The sequence below is a fragment of the Numenius arquata genome, chromosome 11 (assembly GCF_964106895.1).
Source record: "Numenius arquata chromosome 11, bNumArq3.hap1.1, whole genome shotgun sequence".
Taxonomy (NCBI): domain Eukaryota; kingdom Metazoa; phylum Chordata; class Aves; order Charadriiformes; family Scolopacidae; genus Numenius; species Numenius arquata.
In genome coordinates this window covers 28,096,794-28,115,622 of record NC_133586.1, presented here as the reverse complement: position 1 = coordinate 28,115,622, position 18,829 = coordinate 28,096,794, and the positions used below count along the sequence as shown (strand labels likewise).

Genomic DNA, 18,829 nt, shown 5'->3' with positions numbered 1-18,829 from the left:
CCTGTCCCGCCTCATCAAATCGCTTCTTTTTCATATTTTTCTGCTGAAGCTTGAGGTTTGATCTCTTCCAGCGAATGTAGCTCAAAAGCAGTCAAAATAGCAGGTTCTTCAGAAGTAGATGCTGTCAAAGCCAAGACTTTTGCCTCTCTGCCTTCTGGCTCTACCCATCCCTTGCAGGTGCAGAGGGACGCCTCTGCTAAACTTTTTCCAGTTCCCCTCTAAAACATAGGTGGATTTTTAATTGCCTTGTTCTTTGTTAGTTCATTTTATTCCTGGTTCCCCATGCTGTTCAACAATAATTTGCAAAGGCTAGGATTAGCTGTATTAATTAATTCTGCATAATTAATCTTGCATAAATTAGCAATGTAGAAGTTGTGAGCTGTGTCTGGGCTGGTGCTCTTGGTGCTCCCTGGAAGAGAGAGAGGCAGCTCCATGCAAGTCTCCATCCCACCTCCCTTGGGCACCTATTTTAGTAGGAGATGAATCACTTGCTCTTCCTCTCGTTTGAGTAGAAAGAGCTCGGATGACTCACAAGCACTAGCAAAGTGCTTAAATGTTGAATATTCTGGTTAAGCTCATCCCTGAAAGCTCCTTCAGAAACAGGTATTTTCAGAGAGCTTGGCTCGATTTGGCTTATTTTGGAGGAGAACCACGGGGGAGTATCGCTCACTGGAGGGCTCTGTGGTAGGTTATTACTGGGCCATCTCCACCAGGCCTGGCCCTCAGCCCTGTGTAGCATGAGGCTGTGGTTGTGCCCCACAGCACAAGCTCTCAGCCCTGGGTTACCACGGCCTCATGCCTGAATCTGGTACTGATCCAGTTAAGCACAACCCCGGCAGCTGAAACATGAAATCCCTTTCTGGTCCTAAGGGAGGCTCTCAGGTGCCTCCTGGATTGCATGGGGAGGGTAGAAAGACTCACGTGTTGCTGCAGTACAGGATTATCATTGTCTTTTTCTTCAGCCCCATCTTGTGAACTCTTCTTTAGGAGGGAGCAGAAGCTGCTTATTGCCTACTACATGTATTGATAAAGGAAATTCAAGGTTGTGGTTGCCACATAGGTGCTATGAAGCCCCATTTCAGCAATGCTTTTAAACATGTTTCCATCTCACTGATGTTGCAGGTCCAAAACCTGTGTCTGAGCGCCTTGCCGAGCAGGGGCAGTGGGAGACGGTGGTTCCCACTGTGGGGCTGGCACGGAGCGGCACTGAGCCAGGCTGCGTTGGCTCCCATGAGTGCCTCATTGCTGTTACGGAATTAGCTAGCTGCAAAAGGATATCTCCAATCCCAGGTTGTGTTTTCATCGTGGCATTTGTCCTGCGCATCTTAAACTTGCTGAAACCCCAAAAATCTCCCACGCTCATCTCTCCTGTTTCTTATGTCCCCTTAGGTGTAGGTATATTCTGCCAAAATTGCCTGCTCTTTGTATGATTTCTACTCTAGTGCTTCTCATTACAATAAATTCCTTTCTCTTACAAATATAGTTAAGATAATTGCTCCGTTTACAGCCCACACTTACCTTAAAGATTTTAGTTAAGAGCTCTGAAGAAGCATTTCAACATCCAAGGCAATAGGAATATTCAACACTGCGGCTGCTGAGAGATGCCCAAGCCCTCCTGGCCCTGTTGCCGCCTCCTCAGCTCGCTGAGGACTCCAGGCCAAGCTCCTCAGCTTCTTCTCAGGCCTTAAATAAAACTTCTGCACAGATCAACTAGCGTATTTCCAAACAGCTATGCGGCTTGATGAGTAAATTGATATTTGCCATGGAAGGTTACACACACTGTGCTTGTCTACTTCTTGCTCATTGTTACTTTTCCTCCCTTTGGCTTTGGAATAGTTGTTATTCTGCTTGATTAGCTCCCAGCTGATGGAAGGGGCAGCAAACTGCTTCTAATGGAAACACAGCGGTCTGTGTCTGGAAGGGAGTTGTTGGAAGCTTGCTAAACTATAAGAAATGAATTTAGGAAATGGAAGACATGATTTACATTTCATTTTAAAGATGGTCCCCTTGCAGCTGGGCAAAGAGCCTCTCCAAGGTGTTATTGCATAATGGCACTTTGGGAGAGCTGGCTGAGAAATTCCTATTCAAGCAATTTTCTTAAGAGAAGATGCAGTTCCCAGAAAATAAAGTAATTTCCCAGAAGTTAATTTTTATTATGAAAAATAAAAATGACAGATTTTACAGTCATTTTGACTTAAATGTTAACACTTTTGCCAAAATGGGCCGAAGCATTTAATACTGTATTGGCATTAGCTGGAACTCCCTTATTGGTGTGCATCGGCCACTGGACCGTAGCTGAGGACTTCCCATGTTTAGCTCCTTGACGGCTGATATATTCCTCAGCTATGGGTTGTTTTCTGGCCAGCATCTGTGATTTGCTCTAGAGAAAGGCCCATGGCAGGGCTGGGACCTGTGAGAGGGCAGGAGCCATGGGACCCTGGAGGTTTTGAGGCTGTCTCCGACCGGGCTCCTGTGCGCTGAGCAAGCATGGCCAGGAAACTGCACTCTCAGGCGGGTGGAAAATCAGCAGGATCAGGCTCAGAGCTAGACTAATCAGATATTTAAACTCTTCCAATGAGTCAGATTACTAATATTTTCTTTTGCTGAAAACAATACCTTTGGAAGATGTGCTTGCTACAGCAGAAAATCTGTTGCACTGGATTAGCAGCATCATTTCAAGAGAAAGGACGCTTAGGAAAGGACGGCTTTTCTGGAGGGGGGGGGCTAAAGCTGCACGAAAGCAATCTGCAGTCCCTCAGGAAGATGAAGTTAATTCATTTCAGCTTATAAAAAAAAAAAAAAGAAAAAATTTAATTTCAATTCCCAAGGTGTTTTGCTTATTTTATCCTGGCCACTACTCTGTTTGCCTCTGTGCTGCAACTCAGGATTTGCTGTCTGTAATCTCCCTGTCAAACCCACTGCATTGATTTACACCTCTGCTGCTCCCGTCCAGTTTATCTCCCTTGCGACCGAGGAGGCAGTTCTCTTCTGATGTTGTGACTTTTTTATTATTGGAATTTATCTTGGAACTGTAACTGTGTACAGAGCGTGCTCGCTGACTCTTCAAAGGAGAAGCGTGGTAGGTCGGCAGCTACACACTGCTCTGGGAAGAGCAGTGCTTTTCCTCCCCCTGCCCTGGGAACCCCGGGCAGCAAAGCACGATTAGTGACTTTGTGACTGCTTGGGAAACTCTATTTCCACTAAATTAGTAGAGTTTAAGAAGGCAAACATGAAGAGGACAGCATTTTTCTTATCCTGGCAGATCAATTCAAGACGTTGTTTCCAACTTCGTAACACTCTAGATGCTATTTCTAACAACAACGTTCTAATCTCTGTAGCAGGCTAAATGCACCCAATAGATACATGCTGCCTCTGGATTGTGTATATAAAATAATTATACTGTTACCATCGATAAATTACTCTTTTTCTACTCGAAGCACTTCAGCGTTATTCATGGGAATGGAAATACAGTCCCAGACGCTGCACAAGTTGCTATGGATGGGAGCAGATGTGGCATGTGGGAGCCGGGCTCCTGTTCTGGCTCCACAGGGGTGGCTTTCCGTGTCTCAGGGGAGCAGGAGCCGCTCTCAAGGGATGCTGTCTCAGCGGAGCTGGGTCCCTCGTGCGGTAGGGCAGGGAGTGCTGAAGAGGGGGTTAATCTCTGCTACTCACAACTTTACAGAAGTCAGTCTTTTGCAGAGTCAGCTGAGCTGGCAGCAGTGATGGAGAAGGCACAGCTCAAGGAAAATGCACCCAATAATGCTTGAAACGGCTCCTGACACTTCCAAATGCTTCCGTGTGACTCAGGCGCTACTATTCTTTTAGTTACTTTCCCATCTGAAAAGCGCAGAACAATTGGTGCGAATTCCAAGCTAAAAATGATCCCACTTCTTGCATTTCACTATGATCATGGGGAGATTCAGTTAAGCCTGAAAATGCACTTGGTAAAATCATAGAAAAATATACCTGGAAGGGGAAAGTCCTGTCCCCAGGCCTAGGTGAATACCTCTTTTTGGGGGTATGGAGTTACCCGGCTGTGGCTTTAGGTAGTTTAAATCCCTTCACAAACATGTCATCAAGTCTCTTTTCAGAAGGGCTGTAAGGATGTAGGAGTTTGGGTCTCCCTGACAAGCTTTGGGAATTGGAACTTGGTTCCCGCACGCCTAATACCTTTAGAAAATCAAGTGGAAGGACCTTTAAAATGCCCTGGTTTTACTTCAGCTTCTCTATGACAAGGAGAGCACCCAGTGCAAGGCTCGTGATGGGGCTCTGGAGGGACCTGGGGGTTCCTTTATCAGGGAGGCTCAGGGGTGGCACGGGTGCCACCATCTCCTGACACTGCAGGGCAAGGGGCAGCAGTGGCATGAACAATACTTGTGCTCTCATTTACATGTTGCCATTAAATTGGCATGCCTAGCTCTGCAGAAGTTATCATTGTTTTATTTTAAAGAGAAATTTAAAAAGGTTGAGGAGAACAAACCAGAAAGCTCAAAACATCAGCAGGGCTGGGGCCAAGATGCAGCCCATGCACCTCCGTGGTGGTCCCTTGGGCAAGCGCACGTTAGGTACGTCACAATATAGATCATGAGTGGAGACTGAACGCAATATTCATCTGGCTTACTCAGGGCACAGTTTCCCTGTCCTTCTGTGCACTACATCCTTATAGTCTGGGATAAAACCTCTGACAGAATAGGAGGTAAAGTGCGATGCTTTCTTCCTGCCTTATTTTTAGGTAGTTATTGTTCTCATTTTTCCTCCCTTATTTTTTCATTGTTTCTTTTTTTTCTTTCTTTTTCTTTGTCTTTTTTTTTTTTTTTTCAAATGGAGAGGGCTGCAAATCATGCCTTAGGCTCTGCTGTTTCCAAAAGCAATTACAAAGGATTTAAAAAACCCCTCCAAAATGGGAAGACCTAAATGAAACCCACAAAATTAATGGGGAGGGGAAAAACTGGGAAAAGAGAAACATACTAGTCAATTATTGGAAAGCCTCCGATTTTGAAAAAGGACAGCCTTTGATGGAAGAAAAAAGTGTTGTTTGATATCATTTGATTCACTGGCATTCCAAATTGCTAATTAGCATGCAGTAATAGGGCAGTACTCCTCATAACTTAACGACACCTTTCGTTCCCTACTTTCTCTGTGAGGCTGTTTGTCTAAATGAGTCTGTTTAGCTCAAGAGCTGTGTACCTCCTCATTACTGTCTGCAGAGCCTTATTAGACCTTCTCCCCATAATGATCACTTCACAACTAATAATATTGGGTAGTTTTAGATCTGTTGCTATTCCCTGATTTAAAGCAATGATCATTTTCTGCGCCTAAGGAAATTTGCCATCCATTTCATTGACGCTGGATCATTTCTTTCTATGGGTAATAAGAGCTTTAGCATGGCCCATTTCTTTCCAAACAGCTTGACTTATTACAGAGATGCTGTAGAAGCCATGAACTCTATTGTTAATGGGAAGTGGAAGGGGAGCGTACGGGATCACACCTTCCTTGGGTTCAGATGTGGTGGTGTTCCCTCCCTGGGCACATGCTGCCTGCCTGGCGCTTCCACCCCCAGCCGGGGGGGGGCTGCTGCGCATCGGGGTGGAAGTGCCCTCAGTAAAGGGCTCCCAGGACATGCCCCTTTTGGGGCATCAACAACCCACTACTTACTGTTTCTGCAAAAGGAATATTTCCAGTAGTATGTGGTCTTAGCCCCTGTCATTGAATTGTTAACTGGTGATGCAGATCCCTGCATGGCTGGGGGCTGGTGGGAGGTGGGGTGCGGGTGTCTATGCTCCCCGGCCCCTTGCACCGCAGGGCTGGGGTCATTGGTGGGACCAGGAAACCTGGTTCAGGCACCTGGAGAAGCAGAGGCTTTGCTGAGCACTCGGGAGGGTGATGCTGGCAGGCTCAGGAGGTAATCATTGTGGTGTAAGTTGGTGGTGTTCCTCTGAGGGGCATGTAAACACAGAGCAGATTTTTCATGATGAATGAACCTAAACACATCAAACCCTGCAGACACGGAGTGAATCAGTGTCGTTTGGTGAGTGTACACACGAACCAAAGGCGTGACGTGGGGCAGACACTGAGTGTGGGGGCATATGGGGCCGTCTCTCCTATGGCCATCATTCTGCCCTGGGCTGACCAGCTGTTACCGAACCCAGGGCTCCTTTTGCCTGGATATGTTCAGGCAAAAGTGGAATCCAAGAAGAGAAATCCATGTATTTGTGTGCCACGATCCAATCAGCTCCTCTCCCATCTGTGTCTCCCTTCCAGGTTTGTCTTTCACAGGAGAAAGCCTCAACTTTTAGCACCATCGTCCCTCCAGCCAACAGGCATTTCTGGACACCTTGTCCCACAGCACAGGGCTCTCCTCCTACATCCTTTCCTTTACAAGAAAAAAACAGGGTGAGCTCCCTGCTCCCTGCCTTGAAGCTTTGTATTTGAAGTGGAAGTTTTTGCTTTGGAGTTTGGTGGCTGCAGGTGATGTGGGACATGGCCCCGGCAGGCGCCTGCACTCCCTGCACTCCCACCGGATCCCAACCTTCTCCACTTCCACAACTACTAGCACATTATAAAGATACAACGTGACAGGGAAATGCATTTTTAATGTGTTTGCTATTCTGTATTCTGTACATCTCAAACACCTTTAAAAATTGAAAGCAGTAATACCAAAATGAGAGAAAGTTGCCAAAGTACAAAGCGTTCACCAGTGTTTCCTATCATGGATTTAATATTTCTTTGAGGTATTTCAGTTCCTGTGAAGTAAAATGCTAGCGTCCCTTCCCTTCCCTGCCTGCTGTTATTCCTTTCCAAGAATGAGCCTATAATTCAGTTATTGAATAATAACTGTCACATTTCCTGAGAGCACGAAACTTATTTATGGCTTTGCCCCTGGGCAGGAGGAAGCGAGGAGCTGCTGACAAAGACCCAGATAGCTATTTATGTCGAATTTCATTTTAGGGAAGGAACATCTTGACTTGCTTTTGTGATCTCCGAAGTGGTGCAGGCAGAGTGGGGCAGAGGGACTGAGAGCCCTCGGGGGGACTTTCGTAAGCCGCAGGTCATGCCCACCGGAGCCCAGCTCCTGCCTTTGCCAGGACAAGCCAATTATCTGAGGCTGCCACTGGGCTCCAGCACTCAAATTTAAGGATCCAAACCTTATTGATGAGGGGAATTGCAGTTAGTTGGTGAGCAGGGCTTGTGCTGGGGTCCTTTGGATGGACCATGTCCTCAAATCTCCATCAAAGAGATGGAGATTTGGGCATGACACCACCTGCTTCATCTGCAAAGCAATTGGGAATCATATCCTCTCTTTTATATTCAGAGGCTTACCCTAAACATTGAAGACCTAAAGTGAGCTTTAATGTTTCACTGATTAATTACAAAACAGGGGTGAGTTACAAGTGTTTGAGCCTCAGTGGAAGCATCTGCAAGAAATAATCTGGTGGGGTCAGACTCTCCTCTTCTTTACACGTTTCCTGGATAAACTCAGGTATTTATGGATGCCTTTCACATTGAAGGTGTTTGGAAATGGCTCAAGGACTTGATTCTGCCCTTGTGCTTAATATTTCGCTGGTCTAAGGTGAGAGTCTGGCACTGTGTAAAACAGAGCTCCCTGTCAAGGATGGAGAGAGCACAAAAGGCATAAATTACTTCTTGGGGAAGCTTTAACAGGCTCCTCTAGCACGAAGCCTAAAGGGTGATTCAGAGACCTGATGGGTTTTCTCTCTCTCTGGCTGAGTTATTGCTGGAGAGATGAGACATTTTTGCATCCTGTTCTTCCCACCAGAGATGGGGCTGGGCTGTCCCCTGTGCGGGGCTTGGTAGCCTTCAGGCTGCTCTCACAGCTGGGGCTGGTGGCCCGAGGTTGCTGTGTCTGGTCCGTGCTCTAGGGACTCTGGCAGTGAAGTCCAGTGAAGTTAATTCTATGTCCACTCTGTGCCAAAAATTAGGGTTATCACAAAGATCCAATCTACTTTATAGCACTTTACAATAACTTTCTTGGTACATTGCTGTTAAAGTCTGCACGTCTTCCTTCAGGGACACTATAAATAAGCATAATAATAATTAGAAATATCCCAAGTGAAACGCCAGGACAAGAGCTCTGCAGCATGTGCCAAGGACCACAGTAAGATTAAAACATTCTGGAGAAAGAGCTCACCAGCAAGAATAGTGGCAGTTGCCAATTATTTTAGCTGACAATGACTTCTCCATAGCCGATACAGACTAGTATTAAAAGCAGTTTATCACTGCTGTCCGTTCTTGCTTAATGATGTAGGGGAACAAAGAAAATGCTGCTACAGAAATGGACTGGATAAATGGCTCCAGTCCATGTGTCCCTTAGGAAAAACACTACCAATTAAATGAAGACTCTACCAGGGGCTTTAATAGTGTCAATACTTAAATATTTGAATAAGCAATAATGTATCTGTTAGCTTCTGCCTCTCTGAGGTGGTTTGCTCGGTGGAGACACTGGAGTTAGTGAGCTCGTACCTGAGCTATGGGAGCTGGATGGTCCATACCTGGAATTTCCCATTGACATTGTGCAAAACGTATTTAATTTTAACCCTATCCATAAGAAGTCTTACTATTATGTTCTGTTGATTCTACTGTCACATACCTCTCAGGAAAGAGAGATAAAGAATAACTACTTTTTTTTTTTTTTCCTTCTATTAACACATGCCAGACAAAGAGTGAACTGAGCCTCAAGATGAATGAAGTCTGTTGTAGAGCATCTGCTGAAGTACCTGGTAGTGGCTGCTGTAAGGCTTATCATAGCTAATATTAATGTCTCCTTACAGGGTCCAAATGATCAAGCACCACTTTTCTTCCACTGCTGAGCACTGAGTCCATGTTTGGAGTTAACATTTGGATGCCAGGACTGCTGCAGTCCCAGAATAAGCCCACTCCCTCATTCTGTGCTTCTGTGACTTAAACATCTCTCTTATGGTGGAGATTTGAGCGATGAGCTCATTTTTAAATATACTTCCTCTTCTTAATAGCAGTATTTTTCCTTTTTCCTTAGGCCCTACTTTTGTTGGCAGTAGAAGCAGTCACCTGTAGTGTTTTTGCATTTGGAGAATTCACCCACTTTGAAATGAACTTACTAAGCAACATAGTCCCACTGTCATGACTAAAATCATCTTGAGAAATGTCTCCATAACTTAAGAAGAATTTTTGTGGGGTTGTGCTGGTTTTGGCTGGGGTAGAGTTTATTTTCTTCATTATGGGGCTATGTATTGGATTGGTGCTGAAGACAGTGTTGATAATACTGGGATGTTTTAATCATTGCTGAGCAGTGCTTGCACAGAGTCAAGGCCTCTTCTGCTCCTCACATCACCCCACCAGTGAGCTACGGTTGCTCTTTGCGATCTGCTCTCCGAGATCCAGGGGTGAATGTGATGGAAGAACTGTCCTCCAGCCACAATGGAGTTGCTTCCCTCTGCTGGGCTCTCCTTGTGCTAATGGAGGATTTATACAAGAAGGGAGTATAATGGCTTATAACAGGTCCTTTATGCAACGGTACAACTCTAAGCAGCGTGTTCAGAGGCTGGACCCCTTTCTAAGAAGCTAAAGGTCAGTCAGCTCCTTGGGCATGTGTTGCCTCATTAGGGCTTGGGAAGGCGAAGCACTGCAGCACATCACCTGAAAGGAGGGTGTAGAGAGGTGGGTGTTGGCCTCTTCTCCCAAGGGAATAATGACAGGACCAGAGGAAATGGTCTGAAGTTGGGGCAGGGGAGGTTTAGATTAGGTATTAGGAAGAATGACTTTACTGAGAGAGTGGTCAGGCACTGGCACAGCCTGCCCAGGGAGGTGGTGGAGTCGCCATCCCTGGAGGTATTTAAGAAACATGTAGACATGGCACTTCAGGGCATGCTCTAGTGCCCGAGATTGTTGGTTTGTGTCTGTTTGTGGGTGGGTGTGGGGTGTGGGGGCTTTTTTTTTTTTTTTTTTGTTTGTGGTTTTTTTTGTGGTTGGACTTGATGATCTCAAAGGTCCCTTCCAACCATGAAGATTCTGTGATCACCGCAATGCAAATGAGGATGGACTGGGACTCTGGGTGTGAGATTGCTGTGCTTATCCCATGCCACTCGTAATGATGATTTTTGTAGCTGGCCCCGCTGTGCTTCACAGGAGCTGTCTTCTCAAAGTGGAGGGAGGGATGGAGCAGGAAGCTTTATGGAGACCTGTGCACAGAGCAGAACAGATCAGAGCTAAGAAGATGCAAACAAATCCTGCTTTAGCAGGGGAGTTGGACTAGATGATCTCTAGAGGTCCCTTCCAACTCTGACAATTCCGTGATTCTGTGAAATAGCTAAGAGGTTTGGTGGCTGGTTGCATCACCGGGTTGCTAGGCTGAGCCTGGTCAAGGCCACCATGCAGCAAATGGGGATGGCTGGGAGGTGGGGGGATCAGCATGGCCTGTGGGAAGCAGGTGTAGAAGCCGGAACTGCTAATTTGTGTCTGAGAGCAGAAATACTGTAAAGGCTGGGTCATGCTTATACACTAGCTTGAGAGCATTTAAAAAAATTGGGAGCAAGATCCTTGTGTCTGGTGACTTCTCTTGCCTGGCGGTGGAGCTTCCCAGGTACCTAGCCAATGGGAAATACAAAATCAAATTTAGCACTTGAAGTGTGGAGGTCTTTAATAGTGCTTGACTCATGCTGGGAAGAAAGAGGAGGAGGAGAACTGTCACTGCTGCATTTTTTTATTTTTTTTTGGTTTGGCATACAGAAAAATTTTTATTTCTCATAACAAGTAGACGATACTCTGAGGTGGTACATGTGTGAATGTCTGTGCTAGTCATCGTCTTGCTGGCTGAAAGGTGCGTGTGGAGAAGCAAAGGAAAGGGCATTGCTTGGGATTGGTCCCCCCAGACTGAAGTCAGGTGACCGTGACCCTGCTGCAGGTACTTACTAGTTGTCCTCCAGAACAGAAATTATATTCTCTTACACTGGTCTGTTGTGACCATAGCACATGAAATCCTTAATTCTGATTTTTTTTTAAGGCCAACAAATCCCGCATTATTTCTGTTGGAAATGATGCCACCAACCTGCCTCGTTCATCTCGAGAGCTGCGTGGTGGGACCTTGGGCACAGCCTGGCATTGGGCAGATGCTCAGGCTGGGCTTTTCTGAGCCTCTGCCACCTGCAAATGAGCTGGAGACATTATAACAACAGGCTGCTTTGTAAATTGCTGTTGCTCCTGCAAAGAGCAGCTTCATTCATGAGCGCTAGTCCTGATTATGCACATGCAGTAATTAATGCAGTTCTTTAAACGTCCCTGGGTTTCGTTAGCTTTAGGGGAAGTTTGGTGGTAGAAGATCACCCTGCCCGACTCCAGTGCTCATTCTAAGCCCAGGTTCTGCTTTAGTGCGCAATTGCAGGTGATTTCCCCACGTCCTCTGACATTGCGTCCTGCACGTCTCAATCTGAGACTCGCCATGTGAATTCTTTTCCTTGTCCAATTCTATGATGTTGTATTTTCATAACAACGTTGCAGCCAATGTGAAATGTTTTGCATGATAAAAGAAACACAGAAATCCCTACGAGCTGATCTGGAGATGCCTCGGTGAGATGTTAACTTGATTAAGCATTTCTGGGAATTGGGGAAAGAACCTGGACAGGAGTGTACAATGTGTCTCTTGGGTTGGCCTTTTGATGCTCACACAGAGTAACATAAACCCAGGTGCCGAATGTTGTGTTAAACCAGCTCCCCACAAAGCAATCTAATCACAGAGACATGTAAACAACAGCATGGTAGCAATAAACGCAATTATCAGTAAACCCAGTTACACAGAAGAGGCGGAGATGACTCCTGCTATCCTTTCAGGGGAATATAAATGAAATGCCTGCCGAGCGTTGGGGGAGCGGGGTGTGACGGCAGAAGCTTTGCCGTACCCAGGAGCCGTCCCTGGGTGTCGGTGAGATCCCACGCGTGCTGTGGGTACGCTCAGCACATTGCTGCGGGCTGAGCACCCAACAGTGGTACGCCGGCCTCAGCTGCTGTCTGGGGAATGGGTGGCCTTGGCTGTGGTAGGGGACGTGTGCAGGTGTGACGGGTGTGCGTGTAGGGGACGTGTGCTCTCTACAGCTACCTGAAAGGAGGGTGTAGAGAGGCGGTGGTCGGTCTCTTCTCCCAAGTCACGGGCAACAGGACTAGAGGAAATGGCCTCAAGTTGCGCCAGGGGAGGTTCAGGCTGGATATTAGGAAAAATTTTTTCACTGAAAGGGTTATCAGACATTGGAGTGGGCTGCCCAGGGAGGTGGTTGAGGCACCATCCCTGGAAGTGTTCAAAAGACAGGTTGACGCGGTGCTGGGAGACATGGTTTAGTGATGGTGTTGCATTTTGTTGTTTTGTGGGTGTTTATTTTTGTCAGTTAGGTTGATGGTTGGACAAGATGATCTTGAAGGTCCCTTCCAACCTAGAAGATTCTGTGATTCTGTCTTTGCAATATGCTGCATTCAAGGATTAGAGTTGAACTCTTACAAATATCGGTCTTGCTTCTGAGCCTGTTTATCTTGCTGCTTGGGGTACCTCCTCTACTTGAACACAGCAAAGGAAGTGGCACTGGCATCTTGTGACAGCGGGTGCCAAGGACTAGTTCTGCATTGTCACACTGGCTTTCACTGGGCTTCAATTTAGGGCTGTTAGTTTATTCTGGCTACTGACCTGGGGGATAAGTGGAGTCAGGTAAAAGCCCTGCAAGCTGGGAAGGGAAGGTTTGCAGCTTCTGTGTAGGCTTGGAGAGAGCAGCGGAGCTGAAACCAGTGACCCTGCCCAGCAAGCAGAGGGAGGCTCGGGCACAGTGTTGCACGGGCATGGGGTGACCTCGCCGGGGCCACAGCATCCCAAACGATAGTAGGAGTGTTTGTGTGAATGTTGGTATGTGCTGGGAACGTGGCTTGTGGTGCGTTGCCTGTACCCGCAGACTATGGAGCCAAGTAAGAAATCCAGCATGGCAAGTGCCTGTAGTGTAGAAAGAGACTTTTGACACAGAGCTGTGGCCTCTGGGCGAAGCTGCAGCCAGTTCTGCTCCTCTTGGCTCTGCTGGCTGTGCTGCGTGGGAGTGGAGAGAAACCTGGGTGTTTGTGCAAATGTGGGTGCATTTATACCAGAAGAGGCTGGAGAGAGCAGCAGTTCTGGCTGCAGAAAGAGGGGGCTCTGCAGGAGGGCTGAGCCGTGCTTCTCATCACCTTTAGTGCTCCATCCTCTTGCCTTTGAGAAAAGGGAAACAGGAGTTGCTTTGTCCTCTCTGAAAGATGGTGTAGATAATAAACCAGGCTCCTCAGCTTGCTAACCACACTAGTTCTGCTAGTCTAAATGCTAAGAGTGAAAAACACTTTTTAAAAAAAATATACAGACGATGATTACATCTTTTTAGCATGATTTTACTTTAAAATTAAGTTTATCAAACAATACTAAAAGTGAAGGTAAGATGGAAGAGAAGACTTTGCACCGTGACAAGCTACCTTGTCTTTGAAAGATGATCTTTCAAATTTAGCAGTGTAATATCCAAAGGACTCAGGGTTACACACAGCAAAATTAGTTTCTCGCATCCGAAGACAAATGGGACATTTGTGAGCAAATGCAGAAAAGCTGCTTCTTCCTGCCTCTTTCCTGAGAACCAAAACCCGCTTGCGGAGCTGGCTGATTGACCGTATTAGACAGCGGTGCAATTCAGATGAAAGATTATCTGACATTTTAAATATCTGTAAGTTTAATGTAACAGGTAAAGACTGTCTCACAGGGATCTTTTATCTATGGAGTCACAGTTTTACGAGGTGATTATAACGCAAGCAATTGACTGCCATGTGGAGTATGTGCTAAATGATATCTTGAATGATAATGATGGTTCACTTGGCAGCCTGACAGGTCTCTGATCCATTTATAACTGCACAGAAATGGGAGTGTGGGAGCTGCTGCCAGATGGCACTGGCAATACACGGGGATAAAGTGGCAAAACTCCGCAGCGTGCAGCAAGCCACCCAGCGCTGGGTGGCCGCAGGTGTAGGGGCTGTGAGCCCTGCTCAGAGACCCAAATTCTCACTGCTGGGTTCCTGGTGTTGAGCTGGCCGAGGCTGGGGCTGAGCCATCCTGGCGCTGTGGGTCTGGCTGGCTGCGGTGTCTGCGTGGAGGCCAGGCAGCACGGTTTGGACACTGAAAAAATATCTGATAAGTCCTTTTTAATAGTTGTCACTGTGTCACTTCACCCAAAACCACATTAGATGCAAGAACATTAGAGCTAATGAATTGCACAAATCTTTTTTTCTTTAACAACTCGCTGTTTATCACTTGGTTTTATTACAGGTTTTGTTACTTTCCTTTGTTGCAAACTACTGATTTGGCCAAATTTTTCAGTAAACCGAAAAATGTAAGCTTTGTAGCAATCTTGGTACCCTGAATAGGAAAACAACCACACGCATACACTTGGAGCAAGTGATTTTGTGTGTTTATGGGTGCTTGTGAGGAGGCAGCTGGAATTTCACACGGTGTGTTTAGCAGCTAGTACTCAGCATCGCCTTGGAGATTATAATTAGCCCCGTTCTTCTTGTGTGACGTGGAGCTCACTGTCATGGCAGTTATTCTCTTTAATTATTTTCACGCCTGTCTGTGGATGATAAGACCTTGTTTTCCTAGTTCCTTTCTGCCAGTCACAAAAGGACGCAGGGCTGTTTCAGCGCAGGGTTGCGGTTTTTGGAGGTGTCCCTGAGAGCGGTGGGTGGGCTGGGATGGGACAGCCCTCTCTGTAGGTAGTGGCAGCTCAGTGTGGCCTTGGGGACATGGGGAGGAAGCAGTGCAAGGTGTTAAGGAGGTTGACTTGGACTCTAGTACCTCCAGACCTCCTGTTTCTGCTTGCAGAGTAGCAATGCATGGGGTACTGTCCCCTTTCACCCAACCTGCTGCACCCAACCTTTAACCCAACTCTGGGCAGCACCCAGAGGTTATTGGTGCAATAGACCTCAGCCCAGTATGACAGCAGACGCACTACAGGGAGCACTGGCTTGGGTCTGGCTTTCTTCTGTGTCTCGGAGGCTGCTGTGGGCAGGAGGACAGGGCCTGGGTCCAGCCTGCCTGGGAGATCAACTCAGTGGACACCCTGCTCCCTGGTACCTCCCCATCAGTCACCGAGCCTTCAGTGGGACCTGCCTGGGGAGGGCTGGGAGGGTGTCCGGGGGCTGTGGGGGAAGTCAGTGGAGGGGGAGCGCCGGTGCAGGGCTTTGGGGACAGGGGAGAAGAGCACAGCGGCCAAAGGTCCAACTCCTGTGATACCAATCACCACAGTTACCTTGATGGGTCAGGTTTTCAAGAGGGAGATTGAGGTGGCCTCTCTGAGCTTTGTAAACAGCTATGCAATCGCCCAGTGTCTGGGACTGGTCATGCCATGCCATGCCCTTTCCTGATGAATAATCATCCACAAAGGGAAAAGCCTTGAGTGCTGCCCAGGTGAGACGGTGGGGGGTATTGCTGGCACCCAGCTGTGCTCTACTCTCTGTTAGAGCCTCCTCCTCTCGCAGGGGAGCCATGACCTGTGCTCTGCCACTTACAGGTTAATCCTCCAGCCTGGCAAACTCGGCCTTGCCACTTCTCCCATAATCAGGGACTCTGCCGAAAACAATGCCCTGATGCAGATAAAAGCCTGATGAATTACAGATCCTCAAGTCTTGAGTACAATGAAATGTTACGCAAAGAAAAAGAGCAAGAGACCATTTCAGAGCCTTTTATGGTGATTCATCTGGGAAATTATCTGGGAGCAGATAATTTAATGCTAATGGGTTTTTTTTGTCCGGTGTCATTGTGAGATGATATTCCAGCATCCTCTCGCAGTGCAAGATGGGCTGGGTTCTGCTTTGAAATTCATCAGCTACGCAGCCAGCAAGATGCACGAGTAATGAGCTACCAAGATCAGGAGATATTTTGAGGGGGGATTATGGTACCTCCCAGGGACTGAAGTTTTTACCGACTCTGGTATAGGGCAAAATCAAAGTCTATGGACTAAATTCTTGGTTGGTGCCTGGTGGATTAACTACAGTGAATTTAAGGAATTGTGCTTTACAGGAGCTCTGGACCGCAGCAAAGGCAATACGTGCAGAGAAAAAGCAGGAGAAGTGCTCGAAAGCAGCAGAGGTAGAGGATGGGCAGAGCAGGGGAATAGTTTTTGTCAATTAGCTTACTGAAAATGCTGGAATTATTAATATTTCATGTAAACAATATTTAGTTTTCAAGCACTTATAACAAATCTATTGGAACAAAGAGGCGGGTGCTTTGTTAGTACGTGGTGGCAGTAACCTCTCACCCTCCCGAAGCCCATTAGCCAAGCAACTAGAGCACTTGCCAAGGTCAGACCTCCTCCCTGCAACACCCTCTCCGGGACCATGTCCTTGGCTCTGGCTCTCTGCGTTTTATTTCCTTCTCTAGACATGCCCAGCCTGCAAGAAGAGCTTGCACGACCAGGCAGCCCAACTGGCCTGGCCTCCTCCTGGAGACATGGGAGAGCTTCCTCCAGCTCCTCGCTCCAAATTGGGTTGGAAATGAACAATTTTTCATTCAGGCACAGGCATTGTTTATTTCTCCCCTCAAAGTTTCTAAAACGTTCCTAGAACATGTCCCACAACCTGAGGCTGCTCTTTGTCTTCCCGTTCCCCACCGTTGCTAAGAACTCACAATTTCTGATATTTATACTTACAGAAAAATGCCCTTTAGTCTAGAGAGTTCAAACAAAACGTTTTCCACATTATTACACAGTCCCCAACACGTGCTCTCGCTACCTCCAGCTCCATTTCTTTTTTGTATAATAATTGAGCCCAATGGTATTCCAAAACTTGGCGGATAATAGAAAATAGTCTGAAACAAATTGGAAGAAAATGCATTTGCGATCAAAATGACCCCAAGGCGTAACACGTGTTCTTTCTGCCATATCTCATGATGAATGGTGATACAGGCACACAGCCGAGGCATTGAGACCACACTGGCAAACCATTTTCTTGTCAAAAAGCAATGCTAAATCACGGCTGTTATTTTCACGCCAGGTGGTCCAAAAAGTCTCTCGTGGGAAAGCTGCATCTGTAGAGTAGGGGAAACATTACATCTGGCTAAATACAGATTCTGCAAAATTATGTCTTCTTTCTGCATGCAAGAGATGAAAGAAAATAGTTTTCACTAATTTAATTGCAATTTTACATACCTTTTAATATACCTACAGATCTTTTACCTCCTGCTTAATGCTTTCTTAGGTGTGAAAGCTTCTTGATGCTTTGTAACTTTGTATCTCCATGCACAGTTTTGACATAATATTTTGTGTTCTTATAAAACCTTTGAAACTCTCTTACCCCTATTCTTATTCTCTTGTGGTACAATGGAAAAGTCAACATGATCATTGCACAGCAGAAAAGTAAATTATTGAATAATGAAATTGAGGGAAATCCTTTTTCTATTTCTATTTCTTTCCTTTTTTTTTACTAACGATGTTTAGTTAGGTAACAAGAGGGAAATGGGAAAATACGTAAGAGCTGTTGTTTAATCAAGTCTCGACTACCTGCCTGGTCTTCAAAACATCAGGGACTGGTTTCATGCTAAAACCTTCCTGTTTCTTTTATGGCTCTGGCAATCTTAACTGTAAATAAAATTTAAATTGACAGATATGAAGGCTTGCAGAATAACTGCTCTCAGGGTAAAAAGCTGGTTACAGATTTGGTGCTGATCCTGGGAATTTTCTGGGGTGGTTTTGCAAGCTTGACTGATATCTTATATCCAGGTTTCTTGGTATTTTGGACGGCCTCATAGGTGTGGGCCTGAAATATACGTTAAAAAGCACAGCATCCTATGAATGCTTAAACAAGGATGTGGAATTTAAGTGCTGCTTAAAGAGCATCTTGGGCCTCCAATTTCACGCTGATGTGCAGCAGCGGATGCAAGAAATGGTCCCTTGCAATGGAGATATGGACTCATGGGAATGTCAGAATCTGCAGGGAGCAGATGTGGCAAAACTTGAGATTTCCCAATATTTAGCTGTTCTATCAAACATCCCCAGTGCAGCTGCCTGGGGATTTGTGTTGGTTTTGTGCTCCAGGGGCAGATTTCCATCCTTCCCCCACAGCGTGAGCCCTGTGGGAAGGGCTCCCACCATCCCTCCCGCCACCTGGGCAGATGCTTTGCCAGTGAGTGTTGTCCATTCTCTCAAATCTTTAAAATCATAAAGCTCAGCATCTAGAGACATAGAGTGTAAGAATAATAAACCACAAGTATTACAGATATGAGCGCGTAGAGTACTGCAAAGTCACATACAGTTTCCAGACAAATAAAAAAAGACAGTTTCTATGACTGATCCAGGTTGCTGTCAAGTTTTCCCCCATCTGTTTGCTCTCTATCTTGTCTTGGTATAACGCGGCTGGGGACGGTTGCTCAGGTTAATGACATTGCACAGAGCATGCCTTAAGACATTCAGAAGTTGTCTAAAGCACTACATGCAGCCAACATCTCTGCTCTGGCGTTTCTGGTACTGCAGGGCTCTGAGCTCGGTGGAGGAACCAGATAAACACATCCTGCCTGCGTGAACTTATTGGTCCTTCGAGGGCTATCAACAGCTTCAGCTGTAAGCTATAGCGTGTTAATCAAATTCGGTGAAATTAAGAAATGAAGGAGTATGTTCTGGCATAGTTTATGCAAAATTCCATGAGAGTTGTTTGTTTGTTTGTTTTGCTTTGATTTTGCAATAGTCTGTGTTACAGTAATTTGGTTCAAGGGCACAGTGAGCAGTAAGAATTAGATGTGGTTTACATTAGTCTCCGTAAGAGGATTTGAGAAAACCAAAACGATTTTCTGTGAATCACTTGGGTAGTG

The 18,829-nt window shown here is 46.2% G+C and overlaps 1 protein-coding gene across 1 annotated transcript in view; it reads left to right on the top strand.

Annotated features, from left to right (window-relative positions):
- The window catches only part of KCNIP1 (potassium voltage-gated channel interacting protein 1), a 282,480-nt gene that overhangs the window by 66,199 nt on the left and 197,452 nt on the right, over window positions 1–18,829 (top strand). The window contains exon 3 of the mRNA XM_074155392.1: window positions 9,766–9,771. Within this exon, the coding sequence (XP_074011493.1) occupies window positions 9,766–9,771 (6 nt within the window). The remainder of the gene's footprint in view (window positions 1–9,765; window positions 9,772–18,829) is intronic.